A 23,580-nucleotide genomic window follows, 5' to 3' on the forward strand; every position below is an offset into this window, starting at 1 on the left:
ACCAGGTTCAAGAGAAATTATTACCCCTTAGCCATCATGCTCTAGAACCAGAGGGGTAACTTCTCTTAACCTGATACAAACGATTTCACAATCTATGGACTCACACTTAAGATTCTACAGCTTGTGCTACTGATGTATATTGATTACTTATTATTTTTTCTCCATTTGCAGTTTGTTGTCTTTTGCATACTGGGAACATTTCAATAATGGGGCAAGTAAAGTTATTCCCTTTCGTTCAAGGGCCTGATGATTGAGGGGTAATAACTGTTCCCGAACCCGGTGATGTGAGTCCTGAGGCTCCTGTCTGTATCTTCTTCCTGATGACAGCAGAGAAGAGAGCGTATCCTGTGTAGTGGATGATGGAAGCTGCTTTCCTGTGACAGTGTCTGGTGATGGGTTCACCCATGATGGACTGGGCCGCACCCATCACCCTTCGCAGGTCTTTCAGTCCAAGGGCATTGATGTCCACACCAGGCTGTCGATATACTCCACTACAGAAATTTGTCAAAGCTTTAGATGTCATGCTGAATCTTTGCAAATTCCTGAGGAAGTTGACTCGCTGCCGTGCTTTGTAATTACACCTGTCCAGTGTCCAAATCAGGTCCTCTGAACATCAAAGAACCCAAATATTGCTGACCCGCCAATGAAGACAGACTCATAGATCTCTGCTTCCTACTCCTAAAGCCACCCCCTCTCCAAATTGACACAAAAACCTGAGAACACGTACCAGCAGGCTCAAAGACAGCTTCTATCTCACTGTTATCAGACTATTGAACCTCCTTTAGTATGACAAGATTCAAGATAGTTTAATGCCATTTCCAGTATACAAGGAGACCTCGCAATGTACCTTGTTCTGATCTTCCACCTTATCATTTCCCTACTTTCTCTGTTACACTTTATTCTTCATTGTTATCGTTTTACCTGTTAAAAGATGCACAATAGTGTAGCGTGACAGCAGTCAGGGTTTGATATTCTCCACTGCCTGTGAGATTGTACCTTCTCCCTGTGACCTTGGCCTTCCTCCCACATTCATGGGTTAGGGAGGATGATTTGTGGACGTGCAGAGGCCTGGCAACACTTGCGGACTGCCCAGCACATCCTCCTGATCTGTAGGAACAGTGTGCAGACCAAATTTTTCACTGGAATGTGATAATAATAAACCAATTCCAAAGCCGGTTTAAGGTTCCAATCAACAACCCATCATCCCAGAATGAGGGCATTCCGCATTCCCCTGGCTCCTAAGTCTGACATTAAGATTAAAGATTAGCTTGGTAGAGGTTCAGAGAAGGTTCACTGGACTGATTCCTGGAATGGGTGGACTGTCCCATGAGGAAAGGTTGGGCAGGCAAGGTTTGTGTTCGCTGGGGTTTCTAGGAGTAGGGAGGGGGCAGGATTGAAGTGTGTAAGATCCCAAGGGGAAGGTGTTTCCTCACTGTTTAACACATTGATGCAATCATGAAGCATGCATGCTGGCAGCTACACTTTATTAGAAGGTTGAGATTTGGTACGTCACCAAAGGCTAGCAAATTCCTACAGATGTAGTGTGGAGGCTCCAATGCTCCGGATCACAAAGGGCTGCAGAGGGTGTAGACCCAGTCAGCTCCATCAGGGGCACAACCCTCCCCATTATCTTCAAAAGCCAGTGAGTCAAGAGGGCAGCGTCCTCACCATCAGTGATTTACCCCTCTCAGAACTACCACCAGGGAGGAGGTTCAGGAGCTGGAAGACCCATTTTCAACGATTCAGCAACAGCTTCTTCCCTTCCGTATCTAGAATGTTTAAGGTAAAGAGAAGTGGATTCTCTGGGGAGGGGGGGGGGTAAGAAAGATCACCGGGGAGGGGCCAAGAGGAGGGAAATGTGTGATTGAGGTTAACAGTCATCTGATAGAATGAAGTGGACTCGTCCTGCGTGTTCAGATGCATGTTGATAAGGAGCAATAGACTGGAAAATGGCGCTGAGCTCAAGCACTGCCTCATGTGCATTGTATGGCGGAGAGCCTGTTCCTTCAACTCGTCACATCCCAACTATCACCGATCTTGAATGAATTCAGGCTGAGCCAGTGGGATGCCTTCTTGAGCCACTGCAGTCTTTGAAAGGTGGGCAGACCCACATTGCTGTTGGGGAGGGGGTGATTCAGCCACAACGACGGAATGGCAATATATTTTCCAGTCAGGATGGCGTGTGGCTTGGAATTCAGCAGCGTTTCAGACACTTTGTGAGGCTCGCGAATGGGGAGAGTGGCTGGTTAGGACTATGTGTGGGTGGCGGGCATTAGAACACAGGCCCTCTGGGGGTGACCAAAACTGCACACAGTACTCCAGATGGAGTGGTATGGTTAGTGACAACGACCCAGGATCAGTCCCCGTCACTGTCACACGCTCTCCCTGTAGCCCCGTGGGTTCCGTCCACATACCATACACGGGCTAGTGAGTTGGTGACACTCACGGACTCCCCGCAGCACATCCAGGGACCGTGTTGGTCATTGATGCAAACGATGAGTTTCACTGTACAGTTTGATGCAGTGTGACAAATAGTTAATTTTTCAGCCCTTCACAGGTGGCCTGACCAGATTTTTCTGAAGCTTTGAAGTACCTTCCACTCAAGGCAAAATGCCACGCGCCTTCTTCAGCACTGTCTCAACTTGTGGGAGAGTTAGATTGGCAAAGGGCCTCTCCCCATTCTGTGCCAATGCTTTTGCTGCTCCAGGTGATGGGTTTGGACGGCGCTGTCTAAGGAGTCTTGGAGCATGCTCATGAAGATGGAAATCACCTCACACTCCGTCTCAATATTATTATCACTTTAAAAACAATGCCGGTTGCCTTTTGCACACCGTTTGTTTGTCAGTCTGCGTGGAGCTTTTCATTGATCCCACTGTATCTACAGCGAATGCCTACAAGGAAATGAATGTGAGGGGTGGTCTTTGATTTTGGTCCGATATTGGACAGGGGCGCTCCCCCGGTTCCGTGATGTCTGGGGGGGGGGGCGGGGGGAAGAAGAATTAAAAGTCAACACACAAATTACTAATTTAATATTCTCGAATACATTACAATCCATAGGATGGGCATCATTTCCCGCTGCCACCACCCAGCACCCGCACCATGCCCCCCTCAGTCCAAACAGCAGCGCCGGGGCGGGGGGGATCAAAGGAGAAAGGTCAGGACTGACCGGGCTCCGTCCTTTGAAGCAGCCGACTCTGTTGATTGAGGTGAGGTCGCTTGCTTTGACAGCCCAGAACAATGCGGGAGGTTAGTGTTCAGGCGAACAAGGGGGTGGGGGTCGCTTACTGGCAAGATGGCCGGCGGCACACACGGTAGGGGATGAGAAAGACCAGAAGGGTTTGAAAAGGTGATGACTGTGGGGCCAGTGAGCAGCGAGAACCGGCGACGCGGGTGAAGCCGGCCCACCTCACCTACCTGCACCTGCTCACTGGATGCCGGAGTGCAGAGGTAATCGGGTTAATGGGGCCCACCCGGGGCGAGGAGGCGCCCTGAGGAAGGGCGGGGGGAGGGGGAGGTGTGGAGACACACACACAGAGGATGGGTGTGCCTGAGAGAGTGGGGAAGGAGAGAAGCAGGGATTAATAAAGTCAAAGAGGGGTTTAATGGGATCAGGCAAAAGGCTAATACCAGAGAATGGTGTTAATGGAGATCAGATAGAGGGTTTAATTGGGACCAGAGGCATGGGAGTGGAGGGAATGGGGGAAGACCTTCACTTTGTGCACACATAATTAGGGTAGAGTGTTTATTTTGTCCAGACCTGCATTAAGTAGGGGCTCCTGGGTCAGGTCTCCGTTCTCAGTTACTCAAGCGCCCGTAATGTGAAGACGCTCCTTGCCACTGCCTTGGGAACGCGGAGTGCCCACCCTTGCACTGGCAACACCGGAGAGGCGCAGCTGAAGTGTTGTGTGGGATTCTGGTCGCCCTGTTACAGGAGAGGGTGCAGAGGAGTTTCACCAGGATGCTGCCTGGATGAGACAGCATGTTGGGCCGTTTTCTCTGGAGTGCCGCAGACCTGATCGAGGTTTATAAGATTATGAGAGGCAGACAGAGTTTTTAGCCCCAGGATAGAGATACCAGAGGGCCTGCATTTAAGGTGAGAGGTGAAAGTTCAGGGTCCATTTTTTAAAAACACAGAGAGTGGTAGGTACTTGGACTGAGCTGCCAGGGGTGGTGCTGGAGGCATGTAAGAAGATTTTGGACAGACAAATAAGGGATATGGATCACAGAGAGGCAGAAGGGATTAGTTTAATTCAGCATTGTGCTCAGCACAGACATTGCGGGCCAAAGGTTTGTTCCTGTGTGGGATTGTTCCGTCCGGAATGAGGCAGGGGTTTTACAGTAGTCGTTTTGTGATGAGTGGGAGAAGGCAGGTAGGATAGGGAGGTACCAGGAAAAGGGGCTTTCCGCTACTATTACACTCCCTGCCCCAGCGCAGGGGGTCACAACGCAAATGTCCCACCCCTCTGCCCGGCCAAGCAACGAAACAGTGACCAGGGCAAAGGGGGAACGGGGAAAGGGGGGGGGGGGTCAATTGCTGATGGAGAGAGAGAGAGCCCAGTGAGTTATGGAGTCAACTACCTCCATTAAAGGAGCCCTCAGCCCTGCGGAGAGTTCATTTGCTGTTTGAGGGTACATGGGGAGGGTAAAGTTGTGGAGCATACTGCCTCCAGAAGGGCAGGGAGCTGCAGGAGTAGGTTTGAATTAAAAGCCCACTCTGCGGGGGGGGGGGGGTGGGGGAGAGAACGGTCTGTAAATCCTGAGTCTTGTGACCGAGCTCGCAATGCACACACGTTGAACCAGGACAACCTCCGTGGCGCCCCCCCCCCCCCATCATATTTACAAGGCTGACTGGCAGCCACTCGGCCCGCGTGGGCTACCAGTGCCGGGAGTCCACCAGCTCGGGTCGGAGGCTGAGCTTTTTCAGGGTCTCGTAGCCCACCACGATGCAGACGGCAGAGGGGGTGGAGGACAGGATGCGAGCCGACAGCCCCTTGGTCAATCCCCAGCCGCCCTCCTCGGCCATCAGCTGCTTAAAGGTTTGGATCATCGAACATCGTCCCTCCACCTGCAAAAGGGAAGTCTGGGTCAGGGCCGGACCGGCAGAGACGGTGGAACGGGGGGGTCAGGGCCGGACCGGCAGAGACGGTGGAACGGGGGGGTCAGGGCCGGACCGGCAGAGACGGTGGATGGGGGGGGTCAGGGCCGGACCGGCAGAGACGGTGGAACGGGGGGGTCAGGGCCGGACCGGCAGAGACGGTGGAACGGGGGGGTCAGGGCCGGACCGGCAGAGACGGTGGATGGGGGGGGGTCAGGGCCGGACTGGCAGAGACGGTGGATGGGGGGTGGTCAGGGCCGGACCGGCAGAGATGGTGGATGGGGGGGGGGGTCAGGGCCGGACCGGCAGAGACGGTGGATGGGGGGGGATCAGGGCCGGACCGGCAGAGACGGTGGATGGGGGGGGGTCAGGGCCGGACCGGCAGAGACGGTGGATGGGAGGGTCAGGGCTGGACCGGCAGAGACGGTGGATGGGGGGGGTCAGGGCCGGACCGGCAGAGACGGTGGATGGGGGGGGGGTCAGGGCTGGACCGGCAGAGACGGTGGATGGGGGGGGGGGGTCAGGGCCGGACCGGCAGAGACGGTGGATGGGGGGGGGTCAGGGCCGGACCGGCAGAGACGGTGGATGGGGGGGGGTCAGGGCCGGACCGGCAGAGACGGTGGATGGGGGGGGGTCAGGGCCGGACCGGCAGAGACGGTGGAACGGGGGGGGTCAGGGCCGGACCGGCAGAGACGGTGGATGGGGGGGTCAGGGCCGGACCGGCAGAGACGGTGGATGGGGGGGTCAGGGCCGGACCGGCAGAGACGGTGGATGGGGGGGGTCAGGGCCGGACCGGCAGAGACGGTGGATGGGGGGTCAGGGCTGGACCGGCAGAGACGGTGGATGGGGGGGTCAGGGCCGGACCGGCAGAGACGGTGGATGGGGGGGGGTCAGGGCCGGACCGGCAGAGACGGTGGAACGGGGGGGTCAGGGCCGGACCGGCAGAGACGGTGGATGGGGGGGGGTCAGGGCCGGACTGGCAGAGACGGTGGATGGGGGGGGGTCAGGGCCGGACCGGCAGAGACGGTGGATGGGGGGGGGGGTCAGGGCCGGACCGGCAGAGACGGTGGATGGGAGGGTCAGGGCTGGACCGGCAGAGACGGTGGATGGGGGGGGTCAGGGCCGGACCGGCAGAGACGGTGGAACGGGGGGGTCAGGGCCGGACCGGCAGAGACGGTGGATGGGGGGGGGTCAGGGCCGGACCGGCAGAGACGGTGGATGGGGGGGGGGTCAGGGCTGGACCGGCAGAGACGGTGGATGGGGGGGGGTCAGGGCCGGACCGGCAGAGACGGTGGATGGGGGGGGGGTCAGGGCCGGACCGGCAGAGACGGTGGAACGGGGGGGTCAGGGCCGGACCGGCAGAGACGGTGGATGGGGGGGGGTCAGGGCCGGACCGGCAGAGACGGTGGATGGGGGGGGGTCAGGGCCGGACCGGCAGAGACGGTGGAACGGGGGGGTCAGGGCCGGACCGGCAGAGACGGTGGATGGGGGGGTCAGGGCCGGACCGGCAGAGACGGTGGATGGGGGGGTCAGGGCCGGACCGGCAGAGACGGTGGATGGGGGGGGTCAGGGCCGGACCGGCAGAGACGGTGGATGGGGGGTCAGGGCCAGACCGGCAGAGACGGTGGATGGGGGGTCAGGGCCAGACCGGCAGAGACGGTGGATGGGGGGGGGGTCAGGGCCAGACCGGCAGAGACGGTGGATGGGGGGTCAGGGCCGGACCGGCAGAGACGGTGGATGGGGGGGGGGGGGTCAGGGCAGGACCGGCAGAGACGGTGGATGGGGGGGTGGGTCAGGGCCAGACCGGCAGAGACGGTGGAACGGGGGGGTCAGGGCCGGACCGGCAGAGACGGTGGATGGAGGGTCAGGGCTGGACCGGCAGAGACGGTGGATGGGGGGGGTCAGGGCCGGACCGGCAGAGACGGTGGATGGGGGGGGGTCAGGGCCGGACCGGCAGAGACGGTGGAACGGGGGGGTCAGGGCCGGACCGGCAGAGACGGTGGATGGGGGGGGGTCAGGGCCGGACCGGCAGAGACGGTGGATGGGGGGGGGTCAGGGCCGGACCGGCAGAGACGGTGGATGGGGGGGGGTCAGGGTCGGACCGGCAGAGACGGTGGATGGGGGGGGGTCAGGGGCCGGACCGGCAGAGACGGTGGAACGGGGGGGTCAGGGCCGGACCGGCAGAGACGGTGGATGGGGGGGGTCAGGGCCGGACCGGCAGAGACAGTGGATGGGGGGGGTCAGGGCCGGACCGGCAGAGACGGTGGATGGGGGGGGTCAGGGCCGGACCGGCAGAGACGGTGGAACGGGGGGGTCAGGGCCGGACCGGCAGAGACGGTGGATGGGGGGGGGTCAGGGCCGGACCGGCAGAGACGGTGGAACGGGGGGGGGGGTCAGGGCCGGACCGGCAGAGACGGTGGATGGGGGGGGGTCAGGGCCGGACCGGCAGAGACGGTGGATGGGGGGGGGGGGGTCAGGGCCGGACCGGCAGAGACGGTGGATGGGGGGGGTCAGGGCCGGACCGGCAGAGACGGTGGATGGGGGGGTCAGGGCCGGACCGGCAGAGACGGTGGATGGGGGGGGGGTCAGGGCTGGACCGGCAGAGACGGTGGATGGGGGGGGTCAGGGCCGGACCGGCAGAGACGGTGGAACGGGGGGGGGGGTCAGGGCCGGACCGGCAGAGACGGTGGAACGGGGGGGTCAGGGCCGGACCGGCAGAGACGGTGGAATGGGGGGGGGGGGTCAGGGCCGGAGCGGCAGAGACGGTGGATGGGAGGGGGCAGGTGGATGGGGGGTGCAGGTGGATGGGGGGAGGCAGGTGGATGGGAGGGGGAGGCAGGTGGATGGGAGGGGGAGGCAGGTGGATGGGGGGGAGGCAGGTGGATGGGAGGGGGAGGCAGGTGGATGGGAGGGAGGAGGCAGGTGGATGGGAGGGAGGAGGCAGGTGGATGGGAGGGGGCAGGTGGATGGGAGGGGGCAGGTGGATGGGAGGGGGCAGGTGGATGGGAGGGGGCAGGTGGATGGGAGGGGAGGTGGCAGGTGGATGGGGGGGGGAGTGCGTATGTGACTGTCTATGGGTGGGATCCAGTGTGTGTGACTGTCTATGGGTGGGATCCAGTGTGTGTGACTGTCAATGGGTGGGATCCAGTGTGTGACTGTCTATGGGTGGGATCCAGTGTGTGACTGTCTACGGGTGGGATCCAGTGTGTGTGACTGTCTACGGGTGGGATCCAGTGTGTGTGACTGTCTACGGGTGGGATCCAGTGTGTGTGACTGTCTACGGGTGGGATCCAGTGTGTGCCTGTCAATGGGTGGGATCCAGTGTGTGTGACTGTCTACGGGTGGGATCCAGTGTGTGTGACTGTCTATGGGTGGGATCCAGTGTGTGTGACTGTCTATGGGTGGGATCCAGTGTGTGTGACTGTCAATGGGTGGGATCCAGTATGTGTGACTGTCAATGGGTGGGATCCAGTATGTGTGACTGTCAATGGGTGGGATCCAGTATGTGTGACTGTCTACGGGTGGGATCCAGTGTGTGTGACTGTCTACGGGTGGGATCCAGTGTGTGTGATTGTCTACGGGTGGGATCCAGTGTGTGTGACTGTCAATGGGTGGGATCCAGTGTGTGTGAGACTGTCTACGGGTGGGATCCAGTGTGTGTGACTGTCAATGGGTGGGATCCAGTGTGTGTGACTGTCTACGGGTGGGATCCAGTGTGTGACTGTCAATGGGTGGGATCCAGTGTGTGTGACTGTCTATGGGTGGGATCCAGTGTGTGACTGTCAATGGGTGGGATCCAGTGTGTGTGACTGTCTACGGGTGGGATCCAGTGTGTGTGACTGTCTACGGGTGGGATCCAGTGTGTGTGACTGTCTACGGGTGGGATCCAGTGTGTGTGACTGTCAATGGGTGGGATCCAGTGTGTGTGACTGTCTACGGGTGGGATCCAGTGTGTGTGACTGTCTACGGGTGGGATCCAGTGTGTGTGACTGTCTACGGGTGGGATCCAGTGTGTGTGACTGTCAATGGGTGGGATCCAGTGTGTGTGACTGTCTACGGGTGGGATCCAGTGTGTGTGACTGTCTACGGGTGGGATCCAGTGTGTGTGACTGTCTATGGGTGGGATCCAGTGTGTGTGACTGTCAATGGGTGGGATCCAGTGTGTCTGACTGTCAATGGGTGGGATCCAGTGTGTGTGACTGTCAATGGGTGGGATCCAGTGTGTGACTGTCAATGGGTGGGATCCAGTGTGTGACTGTCAAAGGGTGGGATCCAGTGTGTGTGACTGTCTACGGGTGGGATCCAGTGTGTGTGACTGTCTACGGGTGGGATCCAGTGTGTGTGACTGTCTACGGGTGGGATCCAGTGTGTGTGACTGTCTATGGGTGGGATCCAGTGTGTGTGACTGTCTATGGGTGGGATCCAGTGTGTGTGACTGTCGATGGGTGGGATCCAGTGTGTGTGACTGTCGATGGGTGGGATCCAGTGTGTGTGACTGTCGATGGGTGGGATCCAGTGTGTGTGACTGTCGATGGGTGGGATCCAGTGTGTGTGACTGTAGATGGGTGGGATCCAGTGTGTGTGACTGTCGATGGGTGGGATCCAGTGTGTGAGACTGTCGATGGGTGGGATCCAGTGTGTGTGATTGTCAATGGGTGGGATCCAGTGTGTGTGATTGTCGATGGGTGGGATCCAGTGTGTGTGATTGTCAATGGGTGGGATCCAGTGTGTGTGACTGTCTACGGGTGGGATCCAGTGTGTGTGACTGTCAATGGGTGGGATCCAGTGTGTGTGACTGTCGATGGGTGGGATCCAGTGTGTGTGATTGCCAATGGGTGGGATCCAGTGTGTGTGACTGTCTACGGGTGGGATCCAGTGTGTGTGACTGTCTACGGGTGGGATCCAGTGGGTGTGACTGTCAATGGGTGGGATCCAGTGTGTGTGACTGTCAATGGGTGGGATCCAGTATGTGTGACTGTCAATGGGTGGGATCCAGTGTGTGTGACTGTCTACGGGTGGGATCCAGTGTGTGTGACTGTCTATGGGTGGGATCCAGTGTGTGTGACTGTCAATGGGTGGGATCCAGTATGTGTGACTGTCAATGGGTGGGATCCAGTGTGTGTGACTGTCTACGGGTGGGATCCAGTGGGTGTGACTGTCAATGGGTGGGATCCAGTGTGTGTGACTGTCAATGGGTGGGATCCAGTATGTGTGACTGTCAATGGGTGGGATCCAGTGTGTGTGACTGTCTACGGGTGGGATCCAGTGTGTGTGACTGTCTATGGGTGGGATCCAGTGTGTGTGACTGTCTATGGGTGGGATCCAGTGTGTGTGACTGTCAATGGGTGGGATCCAGATGTGTGACTGTCTACGGGTGGGATCCAGTGTGTGTGACTGTCTATGGGTGGGATCCAGTGTGTGTGACTGTCTACGGGTGGGATCCAGTGTGTGTGACTGTCAATGGGTGGGATCCAGTGTGTGTGAGACTGTCTACGGGTGGGATCCAGTGTGTGTGATTGTCAATGGGTGGGATCCAGTGTGTGTGACTGTCTATGGGTGGGATCCAGTGTGTGTGACTGTCTATGGGTGGGATCCAGTGTGTGTGACTGTCAATGGGTGGGATCCAGATGTGTGACTGTCTACGGGTGGGATCCAGTGTGTGTGACTGTCTATGGGTGGGATCCAGTGTGTGTGACTGTCTACGGGTGGGATCCAGTGTGTGTGACTGTCTACGGGTGGGATCCAGTGTGTGTGACTGTCAATGGGTGGGATCCAGTGTGTGTGAGACTGTCTACGGGTGGGATCCAGTGTGTGTGATTGTCAATGGGTGGGATCCAGTGTGTGTGACTGTCAATGGGTGGGATCCAGTGTGTGACTGTCAATGGGTGGGATCCAGTGTGTGTGACTGTCAATGGGTGGGATCCAGTGTGTGTGACTGTCTACGGGTGGGATCCAGTGTGTGTGACTGTCTACGGGTGGGATCCAGTGTGTGTGACTGTCTACGGGTGGGATCCAGTGTGTGTGACTGTCTACGGGTGGGATCCAGTGTGTGTGACTGTCTACGGGTGGTTTCCAGTGTGTGTGATTGTCTACGGGTGGGATCCAGTGTGTGTGACTGTCAATGGGTGGGATCCAGTGTGTGTGACTGTCAATGGGTGGGATCCAGTGTGTGTGACTGTCTATGGGTGGGATCCAGTGTGTGTGACTGTCAATGGGTGGGATCCAGTGTGTGACTGTCAATGGGTGGGATCCAGTGTGTGTGACTGTCTACGGGTGGGATCCAGTGTGTGTGACTGTCTATGGGTGGGATCCAGTGTGTGTGACTGTCTATGGGTGGGATCCAGTGTGTGTGACTGTCAATGGGTGGGATCCAGTATGTGTGACTGTCAATGGGTGGGATCCAGTGTGTGTGACTGTCTACGGGTGGGATCCAGTGTGTGTGACTGTCTATGGGTGGGATCCAGTGTGTGTGATTGTCTACGGGTGGGATCCAGTGTGTGTGACTGTCAATGGGTGGGATCCAGTGTGTGTGAGACTGTCTACGGGTGGGATCCAGTGTGTGTGATTGTCGATGGGTGGGATCCAGTGTGTGTGACTGTCGATGGGTGGGATCCAGTGTGTGTGACTGTCGATGGGTGGGATCCAGTGTGTGTGACTGTAGATGGGTGGGATCCAGTGTGTGTGACTGTCGATGGGTGGGATCCAGTGTGTGAGACTGTCGATGGGTGGGATCCAGTGTGTGTGATTGTCAATGGGTGGGATCCAGTGTGTGTGATTGTCGATGGGTGGGATCCAGTGTGTGTGATTGTCAATGGGTGGGATCCAGTGTGTGTGACTGTCTACGGGTGGGATCCAGTGTGTGTGACTGTCAATGGGTGGGATCCAGTGTGTGTGACTGTCGATGGGTGGGATCCAGTGTGTGTGATTGCCAATGGGTGGGATCCAGTGTGTGTGACTGTCTACGGGTGGGATCCAGTGTGTGTGACTGTCTACGGGTGGGATCCAGTGTGTGTGACTGTCAATGGGTGGGATCCAGTGTGTGTGACTGTCAATGGGTGGGATCCAGTGTGTGTGACTGTCAATGGGTGGGATCCAGTGTGTGTGACTGTCTACGGGTGGGATCCAGTGTGTGTGACTGTCTATGGGTGGGATCCAGTGTGTGTGACTGTCAATGGGTGGGATCCAGTATGTGTGACTGTCAATGGGTGGGATCCAGTGTGTGTGACTGTCTACGGGTGGGATCCAGTGTGTGTGACTGTCTATGGGTGGGATCCAGTGTGTGTGACTGTCTATGGGTGGGATCCAGTGTGTGTGACTGTCAATGGGTGGGATCCAGATGTGTGACTGTCTACGGGTGGGATCCAGTGTGTGTGACTGTCTATGGGTGGGATCCAGTGTGTGTGACTGTCTACGGGTGGGATCCAGTGTGTGTGACTGTCAATGGGTGGGATCCAGTGTGTGTGAGACTGTCTACGGGTGGGATCCAGTGTGTGTGATTGTCAATGGGTGGGATCCAGTGTGTGTGACTGTCTATGGGTGGGATCCAGTGTGTGTGACTGTCTATGGGTGGGATCCAGTGTGTGTGACTGTCAATGGGTGGGATCCAGATGTGTGACTGTCTACGGGTGGGATCCAGTGTGTGTGACTGTCTACGGGTGGGATCCAGTGTGTGTGACTGTCTACGGGTGGGATCCAGTGTGTGTGACTGTCAATGGGTGGGATCCAGTGTGTGTGAGACTGTCTACGGGTGGGATCCAGTGTGTGTGATTGTCAATGGGTGGGATCCAGTGTGTGTGACTGTCAATGGGTGGGATCCAGTGTGTGACTGTCAATGGGTGGGATCCAGTGTGTGTGACTGTCAATGGGTGGGATCCAGTGTGTGTGACTGTCAATGGGTGGGATCCAGTGTGTGTGACTGTCTACGGGTGGGATCCAGTGTGTGTGACTGTCTACGGGTGGGATCCAGTGTGTGTGACTGTCTACGGGTGGGATCCAGTGTGTGTGACTGTCTACGGGTGGGATCCAGTGTGTGTGATTGTCTACGGGTGGGATCCAGTGTGTGTGACTGTCAATGGGTGGGATCCAGTGTGTGTGACTGTCAATGGGTGGGATCCAGTGTGTGTGACTGTCTATGGGTGGGATCCAGTGTGTGTGACTGTCAATGGGTGGGATCCAGTGTGTGAGACTGTCTACGGGTGGGATCCAGTGTGTGTGACTGTCAATGGGTGGGATCCAGTGTGTGTGACTGTCTACGGGTGGGATCCAGTGTGTGTGACTGTCTATGGGTGGGATCCAGTGTGTGTGACTGTCTATGGGTGGGATCCAGTGTGTGTGACTGTCAATGGGTGGGATCCAGTATGTGTGACTGTCAATGGGTGGGATCCAGTGTGTGTGACTGTCTACGGGTGGGATCCAGTGTGTGTGACTGTCTATGGGTGGGATCCAGTGTGTGTGATTGTCTACGGGTGGGATCCAGTGTGTGTGACTGTCGATGGGTGGGATCCAGTGTGTGTGACTGTAGATGGGTGGGATCCAGTGTGTGTGACTGTCGATGGGTGGGATCCAGTGTGTGAGACTGTCGATGGGTGGGATCCAGTGTGTGTGATTGTCAATGGGTGGGATCCAGTGTGTGTGATTGTCGATGGGTGGGATCCAGTGTGTGTGATTGTCAATGGGTGGGATCCAGTGTGTGTGACTGTCTACGGGTGGGATCCAGTGTGTGTGATTGTCTACGGGTGGGATCCAGTGTGTGTGACTGTCAATGGGTGGGATCCAGTGTGTGTGACTGTCAATGGGTGGGATCCAGTGTGTGTGACTGTCTATGGGTGGGATCCAGTGTGTGTGACTGTCAATGGGTGGGATCCAGTGTGTGAGACTGTCTACGGGTGGGATCCAGTGTGTGTGACTGTCAATGGGTGGGATCCAGTGTGTGTGACTGTCTACGGGTGGGATCCAGTGTGTGTGACTGTCTATGGGTGGGATCCAGTGTGTGTGACTGTCTATGGGTGGGATCCAGTGTGTGTGACTGTCAATGGGTGGGATCCAGTATGTGTGACTGTCAATGGGTGGGATCCAGTGTGTGTGACTGTCTACGGGTGGGATCCAGTGTGTGTGACTGTCTATGGGTGGGATCCAGTGTGTGTGATTGTCTACGGGTGGGATCCAGTGTGTGTGACTGTCGATGGGTGGGATCCAGTGTGTGTGACTGTAGATGGGTGGGATCCAGTGTGTGTGACTGTCGATGGGTGGGATCCAGTGTGTGAGACTGTCGATGGGTGGGATCCAGTGTGTGTGATTGTCAATGGGTGGGATCCAGTGTGTGTGATTGTCGATGGGTGGGATCCAGTGTGTGTGATTGTCAATGGGTGGGATCCAGTGTGTGTGACTGTCTACGGGTGGGATCCAGTGTGTGTGACTGTCAATGGGTGGGATCCAGTGTGTGTGACTGTCGATGGGTGGGATCCAGTGTGTGTGATTGCCAATGGGTGGGATCCAGTGTGTGTGACTGTCGATGGGTGGGATCCAGTGTGTGTGATTGCCAATGGGTGGGATCCAGTGTGTGTGACTGTCTACGGGTGGGATCCAGTGTGTGTGACTGTCTACGGGTGGGATCCAGTGTGTGTGACTGTCAATGGGTGGGATCCAGTGTGTGTGACTGTCAATGGGTGGGATCCAGTGTGTGTGACTGTCAATGGGTGGGATCCAGTGTGTGTGACTGACTACGGGTGGGATCCAGTGTGTGTGACTGTCTATGGGTGGGATCCAGTGTGTGTGTGACTGTCAATGGGTGGGATCCAGATGTGTGACTGTCTACGGGTGGGATCCAGTGTGTGTGACTGTCTATGGGTGGGATCCAGTGTGTGTGACTGTCTACGGGTGGGATCCAGTGTGTGTGACTGTCTACGGGTGGGATCCAGTGTGTGTGACTGTCAATGGGTGGGATCCAGTGTGTGTGAGACTGTCTACGGGTGGGATCCAGTGTGTGTGATTGTCAATGGGTGGGATCCAGTGTGTGTGACTGTCAATGGGTGGGATCCAGTGTGTGACTGTCAATGGGTGGGATCCAGTGTGTGTGACTGTCAATGGGTGGGATCCAGTGTGTGTGACTGTCTATGGGTGGGATCCAGTGTGTGTGACTGTCAATGGGTGGGATCCAGTGTGTGAGACTCTCTACGGGTGGGATCCAGTGTGTGTGACTGTCAATGGGTGGGATCCAGTGTGTGTGACTGTCTACGGGTGGGATCCAGTGTGTGTGACTGTCTATGGGTGGGATCCAGTGTGTGTGACTGTCTATGGGTGGGATCCAGTGTGTGTGACTGTCAATGGGTGGGATCCAGTATGTGTGACTGTCAATGGGTGGGATCCAGTGTGTGTGACTGTCTACGGGTGGGATCCAGTGTGTGTGACTGTCTATGGGTGGGATCCAGTGTGTGTGATTGTCTACGGGTGGGATCCAGTGTGTGTGACTGTCAATGGGTGGGATCCAGTGTGTGTGAGACTGTCTACGGGTGGGATCCAGTGTGTGTGATTGTCAATGGGTGGGATCCCGTGTGTGTGACTGTCTATGGGTGGGATCCAGTGTGTGACTGTCAATGGGTGGGATCCAGTGTGTGTGACTGTCTATGGGTGGGATCCAGTGTGTGTGACTGTCAATGGGTGGGATCCAGTGTGTGTGACTGTCTACGGGTGGGATCCAGTGTGTGTGACTGTCAATGGGTGGGATCCAGTGTGTGACTGTCAATGGGTGGGATCCAGTGTGTGTGACTGTCAATGGGTGGGATCCAGTGTGTGTGACTGTCAATGGGTGTGATCCAGTGTGTGTGACTGTCTACGGGTGGGATCCAGTGTGTGTGACTGTCTACGGGTGGGTTCCAGTGTGCGTGACTGTCTACGGGTGGGATCCAGTGTGTGTGACTGTCAATGGGTGGGATCCAGTGTGTCTGACTGTCAATGGGTGGGATCCAGTGTGTGTGACTGTCAATGGGTGGGATCCAGTGTGTGTGACTGTCAATGGGTGGGATCCAGTGTGTGTGACTGTCAATGGGTGGGATCCAGTGTGTGTGACTGTCAATGGGTGGGATCCAGTGTGTGTGACTTTCAATGGGTGGGATCCAGTGTGTGACTGTCAATGGGTGGGATCCAGTGTGTGTGACGGTCAATGGGTGGGATCCAGTGTGTGTGACTGTCTACGGGTGGGATCCAGTGTGTGTGACTGTCTACGGGTGGGATCCAGTGTGTGACTGTCAATGGGTGGGATCCAGTGTGTGTGACTGTCAATGGGTGGGATCCAGTGTGTGTGACTTTCAATGGGTGGGATCCAGTGTGTGACTGTCAATGGGTGGGATCCAGTGTGTGTGACGGTCAATGGGTGGGATCCAGTGTGTGTGACTGTCTACGGGTGGGATCCAGTGTGTGTGACTGTCTACGGGTGGGATCCAGTGTGTGTGACTGTCTACGGGTGGGATCCAGTGTGTGTGACTGTCGATGGGTGGGATCCAGTGTGTGTGAGACTGTCTACGGGTGGGATCCAGTGTGTGTGATTGTCAATGGGTGGGATCCCGTGTGTGTGACTGTCTATGGGTGGGATCCAGTGTGTGACTGTCAATGGGTGGGATCCAGTGTGTGTGACTGTCTATGGGTGGGATCCAGTGTGTGTGACTGTCAATGGGTGGGATCCAGTGTGTGTGACTGTCTACGGGTGGGATCCAGTGTGTGTGACTGTCAATGGGTGGGATCCAGTGTGTGACTGTCAATGGGTGGGATCCAGTGTGTGTGACTGTCAATGGGTGGGATCCAGTGTGTGTGACTGTCAATGGGTGTGATCCAGTGTGTGTGACTGTCTACGGGTGGGATCCAGTGTGTGTGACTGTCTACGGGTGGGTTCCAGTGTGCGTGACTGTCTACGGGTGGGATCCAGTGTGTGTGACTGTCAATGGGTGGGATCCAGTGTGTCTGACTGTCAATGGGTGGGATCCAGTGTGTGTGACTGTCAATGGGTGGGATCCAGTGTGTGTGACTGTCAATGGGTGGGATCCAGTGTGTGTGACTGTCAATGGGTGGGATCCAGTGTGTGTGACTGTCAATGGGTGGGATCCAGTGTGTGTGACTTTCAATGGGTGGGATCCAGTGTGTGACTGTCAATGGGTGGGATCCAGTGTGTGTGACGGTCAATGGGTGGGATCCAGTGTGTGTGACTGTCTACGGGTGGGATCCAGTGTGTGTGACTGTCTACGGGTGGGATCCAGTGTGTGACTGTCAATGGGTGGGATCCAGTGTGTGTGACTGTCAATGGGTGGGATCCAGTGTGTGTGACTTTCAATGGGTGGGATCCAGTGTGTGACTGTCAATGGGTGGGATCCAGTGTGTGTGACGGTCAATGGGTGGGATCCAGTGTGTGTGACTGTCTACGGGTGGGATCCAGTGTGTGTGACTGTCTACGGGTGGGATCCAGTGTGTGTGACTGTCTACGGGTGGGATCCAGTGTGTGTGACTGTCGATGGGTGGGATCCAGTGTGTGTGACTGTCTATGGGTGGGATCCAGTGTGTGTGACTGTCTATGGGTGGGATCCAGTGTGTGTGACTGTCTATGGGTGGGATCCAGTGTGTGTGACTGTCTATGGGTGGGATCCAGTGTGTGTGACTGTCGATGGGTGGGATCCAGTGTGTGTGACTGTCGATGGGTGGGATCCAGTGTGTGTGACTGTCGATGGGTGGGATCCAGTGTGTGTGACTGTCGATGGGTGGGATCCAGTGTGTGTGACTGTCGATGGGTGGGATCCAGTGTGTGTGACTGTCGATGGGTGGGATCCAGTGTGTGTGACTTTCGATGGGTGGGATCCAGTGTGTGTGACTGTCGATGGGTGGGATCCAGTGTGTGAGACTGTCGATGGGTGGGATCCAGTGTGTGTGATTGTCGATGGGTGGGATCCAGTGTGTGTGAATGTCGATGGGTGGGATCCAGTGTGTGTGACTGTCTATGGGTGGGATCCAGTGTGTGTGACTGTCAATGGGTGGGATCCAGTGTGTGTGATTGTCGATGGGTGGGATCCAGTGTGTGTGATTGTCAATGGGTGGGATCCAGTGTGTGTGACTGTCTATGGGTGGGATCCAGTGTGTGTGACTGTCTATGGGTGGGATCCAGTGTGTGTGACTGTCTATGGGTGGGATCCAGTGTGTGTGACTGTCGATGGGTGGGATCCAGTGTGTGTGACTGTCGATGGGTGGGATCCAGTGTGTGTGACTGTCGATGGGTGGGATCCAGTGTGTGTGACTGTCGATGGGTGGGATCCAGTGTGTGTGACTGTCGATGGGTGGGATCCAGTGTGTGTGACTGTCGATGGGTGGGATCCAGTGTGTGTGACTTTCGATGGGTGGGATCCAGTGTGTGTGACTGTCGATGGGTGGGATCCAGTGTGTGAGACTGTCGATGGGTGGGATCCAGTGTGTGTGATTGTCGATGGGTGGGATCCAGTGTGTGTGAATGTCGATGGGTGGGATCCAGTGTGTGTGACTGTCTATGGGTGGGATCCAGTGTGTGTGACTGTCAATGGGTGGGATCCAGTGTGTGTGATTGTCGATGGGTGGGATCCAGTGTGTGTGATTGTCAATGGGTGGGATCCAGTGTGTGTGACTGTCTACGGGTGGGATCCAGTGTGTGTGACTGTCAATGGGTGGGATCCAGTGTGTGTGACTGTCGATGGATGGGATCCAGTGTGTGTGATTGTCAATGGGTGGGATCCAGTGTGTGTGACTGTCTACGGGTGGGATCCAGTGTGTGTGACTGTCTACGGGTGGGATCCAGTGTGTGTGACTGTCGATGGGTGGGATCCAGTGTGTGTGACTGTCGATGGGTGGGATCCAGTGTGTGTGACTGTCGATGGGTGGGATCCAGTGTGTGAGACTGTCGATGCGTGGGATCCAGTGTGTGTGACTGTCGATGGGTGGGATCCAGTGTGTGTGACTGTCTATGGGTGGGATCCAGTGTGTGTGTGACTGTCAATGGGTGGGATCCAGTGTGTGTGATTGTCGATGGGTGGGATCCAGTGTGTGTGATTGTCAATGGGTGGGATCCAGTGTGTGTGACTGTCTACGGGTGGGATCCAGTGTGTGTGACTGTCAATGGGTGGGATCCAGTGTGTGTGACTGTCGATGGGTGGGATCCAGTGTGTGTGATTGTCAATGGGTGGGATCCAGTGTGTGTGACTGTCTACGGGTGGGATCCAGTGTGTGTGACTGTCAATGGGTGGGATCCAGTGTGTGTGACTGTCAATGGGTGGGATCCAGTGTGTGTGACTGTCAATGGGTGGGATCCAGTGTGTGTGACTGTCTACGGGTGGGATCCAGTGTGTGACTGTCAATGGGTGGGATCCAGTGTGTGTGACTGTCTATGGGTGGGATCCAGTGTGTGTGACTGTCGATGGGTGGGATCCAGTGTGTGTGACTGTCGATGGGTGGGATCCAGTGTGTGAGACTGTCGATGCGTGGGATCCAGTGTGTGTGACTGTCGATGGGTGGGATCCAGTGTGTGTGACTGTCTATGGGTGGGATCCAGTGTGTGTGTGACTGTCAATGGGTGGGATCCAGTGTGTGTGATTGTCGATGGGTGGGATCCAGTGTGTGTGATTGTCAATGGGTGGGATCCAGTGTGTGTGACTGTCTACGGGTGGGATCCAGTGTGTGTGACTGTCAATGGGTGGGATCCAGTGTGTGTGACTGTCGATGGGTGGGATCCAGTGTGTGTGATTGTCAATGGGTGGGATCCAGTGTGTGTGACTGTCTACGGGTGGGATCCAGTGTGTGTGACTGTCAATGGGTGGGATCCAGTGTGTGTGACTGTCAATGGGTGGGATCCAGTGTGTGTGACTGTCAATGGGTGGGATCCAGTGTGTGTGACTGTCTACGGGTGGGATCCAGTGTGTGACTGTCAATGGGTGGGATCCAGTGTGTGTGACTGTCTATGGGTGGGATCCAGTGTGTGACTGTCAATGGGTGGGATCCAGTGTGTGTGACTGTCTATGGGTGGGATCCAGTGTGTGTGACTGTCAATGGGTGGGATCCAGTATGTGTGACTGTCAATGGGTGGGATCCAGTGTGTGTGACTGTCTACGGGTGGGATCCAGTGTGTGTGACTGTCTATGGGTGGGATCCAGTGTGTGTGGTTGTCTACGGGTGGGATCCAGTGTGCGTGACTGACTATGGGTGGGATCCAGTGTGTGTGACTGTCAATGGGTGGGATCCAGTGTGTGTGACTGTCAATGGGTGGGATCCAGTATGTGTGACTGTCAATGGGTGGGATCCAGTGTGTGTGACTGTCTACGGGTGGGATCCAGTGTGTGTGACTGTCTATGGGTGGGATCCAGTGTGTGTGACTGTCTATGGGTGGGATCCAGTGTGTGTGACTGTCTATGGGTGGGATCCAGTGTGTGTGACTGTCAATGGGTGGGATCCAGTGTGTGTGACTGTCAATGGGTGGGATCCAGTGTGTGTGACTGTCAATGGGTGGGATCCAGTGTGTGTGACTGTCAATGGGTGGGATCCAGTATGTGTGACTGTCAATGGGTGGGATCCAGTGTGTGTGACTGTCTACGGGTGGGATCCAGTGTGTGTGACTGTCTATGGGTGGGATCCAGTGTGTGTGACTGTCTATGGGTGGGATCCAGTGTGTGTGACTGTCAATGGGTGGGATCCAGTGTGTGTGACTGTCAATGGGTGGGATCCAGTATGTGTGACTGTCAATGGGTGGGATCCAGTGTGTGTGACTGTCTACGGGTGGGATCCAGTGTGTGTGACTGTCTACGGGTGGGATCCAGTGTGTGTGACTGTCTACGGGTGGGATCCAGTGTGTGTGACTGTCAATGGGTGGGATCCAGTATGTGTGACTGTCAATGGGTGGGATCCAGTGTGTGTGACTGTCTACGGGTGGGATCCAGTGTGTGTGACTGTCTATGGGTGGGATCCAGTGTGTGTGACTGTCTATGGGTGGGATCCAGTGTGTGTGACTGTCAATGGGTGGGATCCAGTGTGTGTGACTGTCAATGGGTGGGATCCAGTATGTGTGACTGTCAATGGGTGGAATCCAGTGTGTGTGACTGTCTACGGGTGGGATCCAGTGTGTGTGACTGTCTATGGGTGGGATCCAGTGTGTGTGATTGTCTACGGGTGGGATCCAGTGTGTGTGACTGTCAATGGGTGGGATCCAGTGTGTGTGAGACTGTCTACGGGTGGGATCCAGTGTGTGTGATTGTCAATGGGTGGGATCCAGTGTGTGTGACTGTCTATGGGTGGGATCCAGTGTGTGACTGTCAATGGGTGGGATCCAGTGTGTGTGACTGTCTATGGGTGGGATCCAGTGTGTGTGACTGTCAATGGGTGGGATCCAGTGTGTGTGACTGTCTACGGGTGGGATCCAGTGTGTGTGACTGTCTATGGGTGGGATCCAGTGTGTGACTGTCAATGGGTGGGATCCAGTGTGTGTGACTGTCTATGGGTGGGATCCAGTGTGTGACTGTCAATGGGTGGGATCCAGTGTGTGTGACTGTCAATGGGTGGGATCCAGTGTGTGTGACTGTCTATGGGTGGGATCCAGTGTGTGTGACTGTCAATGGGTGGGATCCAGTGTGTGTGACTGTCAATGGGTGGGATCCAGTATGTGTGACTGTCAATGGGTGGGATCCAGTGTGTGACTGTCAATGGGTGGGATCCAGTGTGTGTGACTGTCAATGAGTGGGATCCAGTGTGTGTGACTGTCTACGGGTGGGATCCAGTGTGTGTGACTGTCTACGGGTGGGATCCAGTGTGTGTGACTGTCGATGGGTGGGATCCAGTGTGTGTGACTGTCTATGGGTGGGATCCAGTGTGTGTGACTGTCTATGGGTGGGATCCAGTGTGTGTGACTGTCTATGGGTGGGATCCAGTGTGTGTGACTGTCTATGGGTGGGATCCAGTGTGTGTGACTGTCAATGGGTGGGATCCAGTGTGTGTGACTGTCAATGGGTGGGATCCAGTGTGTGTGACTGTCGATGGGTGGGATCCAGTGTGTGAGACTGTCAATGGGTGGGATCCAGTGTGTGTGATTGTCAATGGGTGGGATCCAGTGTGTGTGACTGTCTACGGGTGGGATCCAGTGTGTGTGACTGTCTATGGGTGGGATCCAGTGTGTGTGACTGTCGATGGGTGGGATCCAGTGTTTGTGACTGTCTATGGGCGGGATCCAGTGTGTGTGACTGTCTATGTGCGTATGTTTGTCTGTGTTTGTAGCATAGCTTAGTAAGCCCAATGGAATCGTAGCACAGGACAGGCCCTTCGGCCCATCTAATCCACACTGAACTATTCTACCCAATCCCAACCACAGGTCTCCATACCCCCCCACCCCATCCATATACCAATCCAAACTTCCCTTAAATGCTGCAATGTACCGCTTCTGCTGGCAGCTTGTTGCACACTCGCTCCTCTCCCAGTGAAGACGTTTCCCCTCATGTTCCTATTTTACATCACCCTAAAACTCTGACCTCTGATTCAAGTCTCGCCCAGCCCCAGTGGAAAAAGCCAGCTGGCATTTTCACTATCTATACCTCTCATAATCTTGTATACCTGTATCAAATCTCCCCTTGTTTTCCCACACTCCTAGTCAACCTTTCCCTATTCCTCACGTCCCAGTAATATCCTTGTAAATCTTCTGTCAGCTTTTTCAATCTTATTGATATTTACTGTAAGTAGGTGACCAAAACTACATACAATGTCTAAATTAGGCCTCACCGCCTTACAAAGTAACACCCCAGCTCCTGCACTCGATACTCTGATTTATGAAGGTTGTGTAATTTAAATATAAAAATGATTATCTGAAGTCCCTTCAGTTTATAGTTACAATTCCTGAAAATGATAATCCCATGATATTACAGGAAAGACACTGGGATGGATAGAAGACTGGCAGGGAATAAGGAGGCCTTTTCTGGCTGGCTGGCCGGTGACCAGTAGTGTTCTGAACAGCTCCATGTCGAGACCGCTTCTTTGCATGTGATATGCCAACAATTTGGATGATGGACTTGATGGCTTTGTGGCCAAGTTTGTGGATGATATGAAGACAGCTGGGGAGAGGGGCAGGTAGTGTTAAAATGCAGAAGGACTCGGACAGATTAGGTAAATGGGTAAGAAGTGGCAAAAGGGGCAGGTGTTGCAGGGTCCTTGCTGGATAGCATGGATGTGATGGGCCAAAGGGCACTCAGATGGCTTTATGACTGGAGATCTGGGAACCAATGTTTCAGAAACCTCTTTCTATTTCCATTCTTCTGATGATGAATCACTTCCTCGCAAAACAAAACACAACTCATGTGTGATTTGCCTTTCCACAGCTCCCAGCTTCTCCCTCTCTGTCTGTGTCTATCCCTCTCTTTCTCTGTCTGCATCTATCCCTCTCCCACTTTGTCTGTGTCTATCCCTCTCTCTCTGTCTGTGTCTATCACTCTCTTTCTCTGTCTGTGTCTATCCCT

At 55.8% G+C, this 23,580-nt stretch overlaps 1 protein-coding gene across 3 annotated transcripts in view; it reads right to left on the reverse strand.

Moving 5' to 3' along the window:
- Positions 1-860: 860 nt before the first annotated feature.
- Positions 861-23,580, reverse strand: part of LOC132387134 (solute carrier family 25 member 44-like) — a 74,100-nt gene continuing 51,380 nt past the window's right edge. The window contains exons 3-4 of one of the 3 annotated variants that reach the window (XM_059959476.1): positions 4,841-5,065; positions 861-2,971 (exon numbers count right to left, since the gene is read on the reverse strand). In XM_059959476.1, the coding sequence (XP_059815459.1) occupies positions 4,874-5,065 (192 nt within the window). In that variant the 3' untranslated portion in view covers positions 861-2,971; positions 4,841-4,873. Of the gene's footprint in view, positions 2,972-3,012; positions 5,066-23,580 lie in introns of those variants that run through there. The other 2 variants (XM_059959477.1, XM_059959478.1) reach the window with 2 other exon arrangements.

The sequence above is a fragment of the Hypanus sabinus genome, unplaced genomic scaffold (genome assembly GCF_030144855.1).
Source record: "Hypanus sabinus isolate sHypSab1 unplaced genomic scaffold, sHypSab1.hap1 scaffold_1544, whole genome shotgun sequence".
NCBI classification, from domain to species: Eukaryota; Metazoa; Chordata; class Chondrichthyes; order Myliobatiformes; family Dasyatidae; genus Hypanus; species Hypanus sabinus.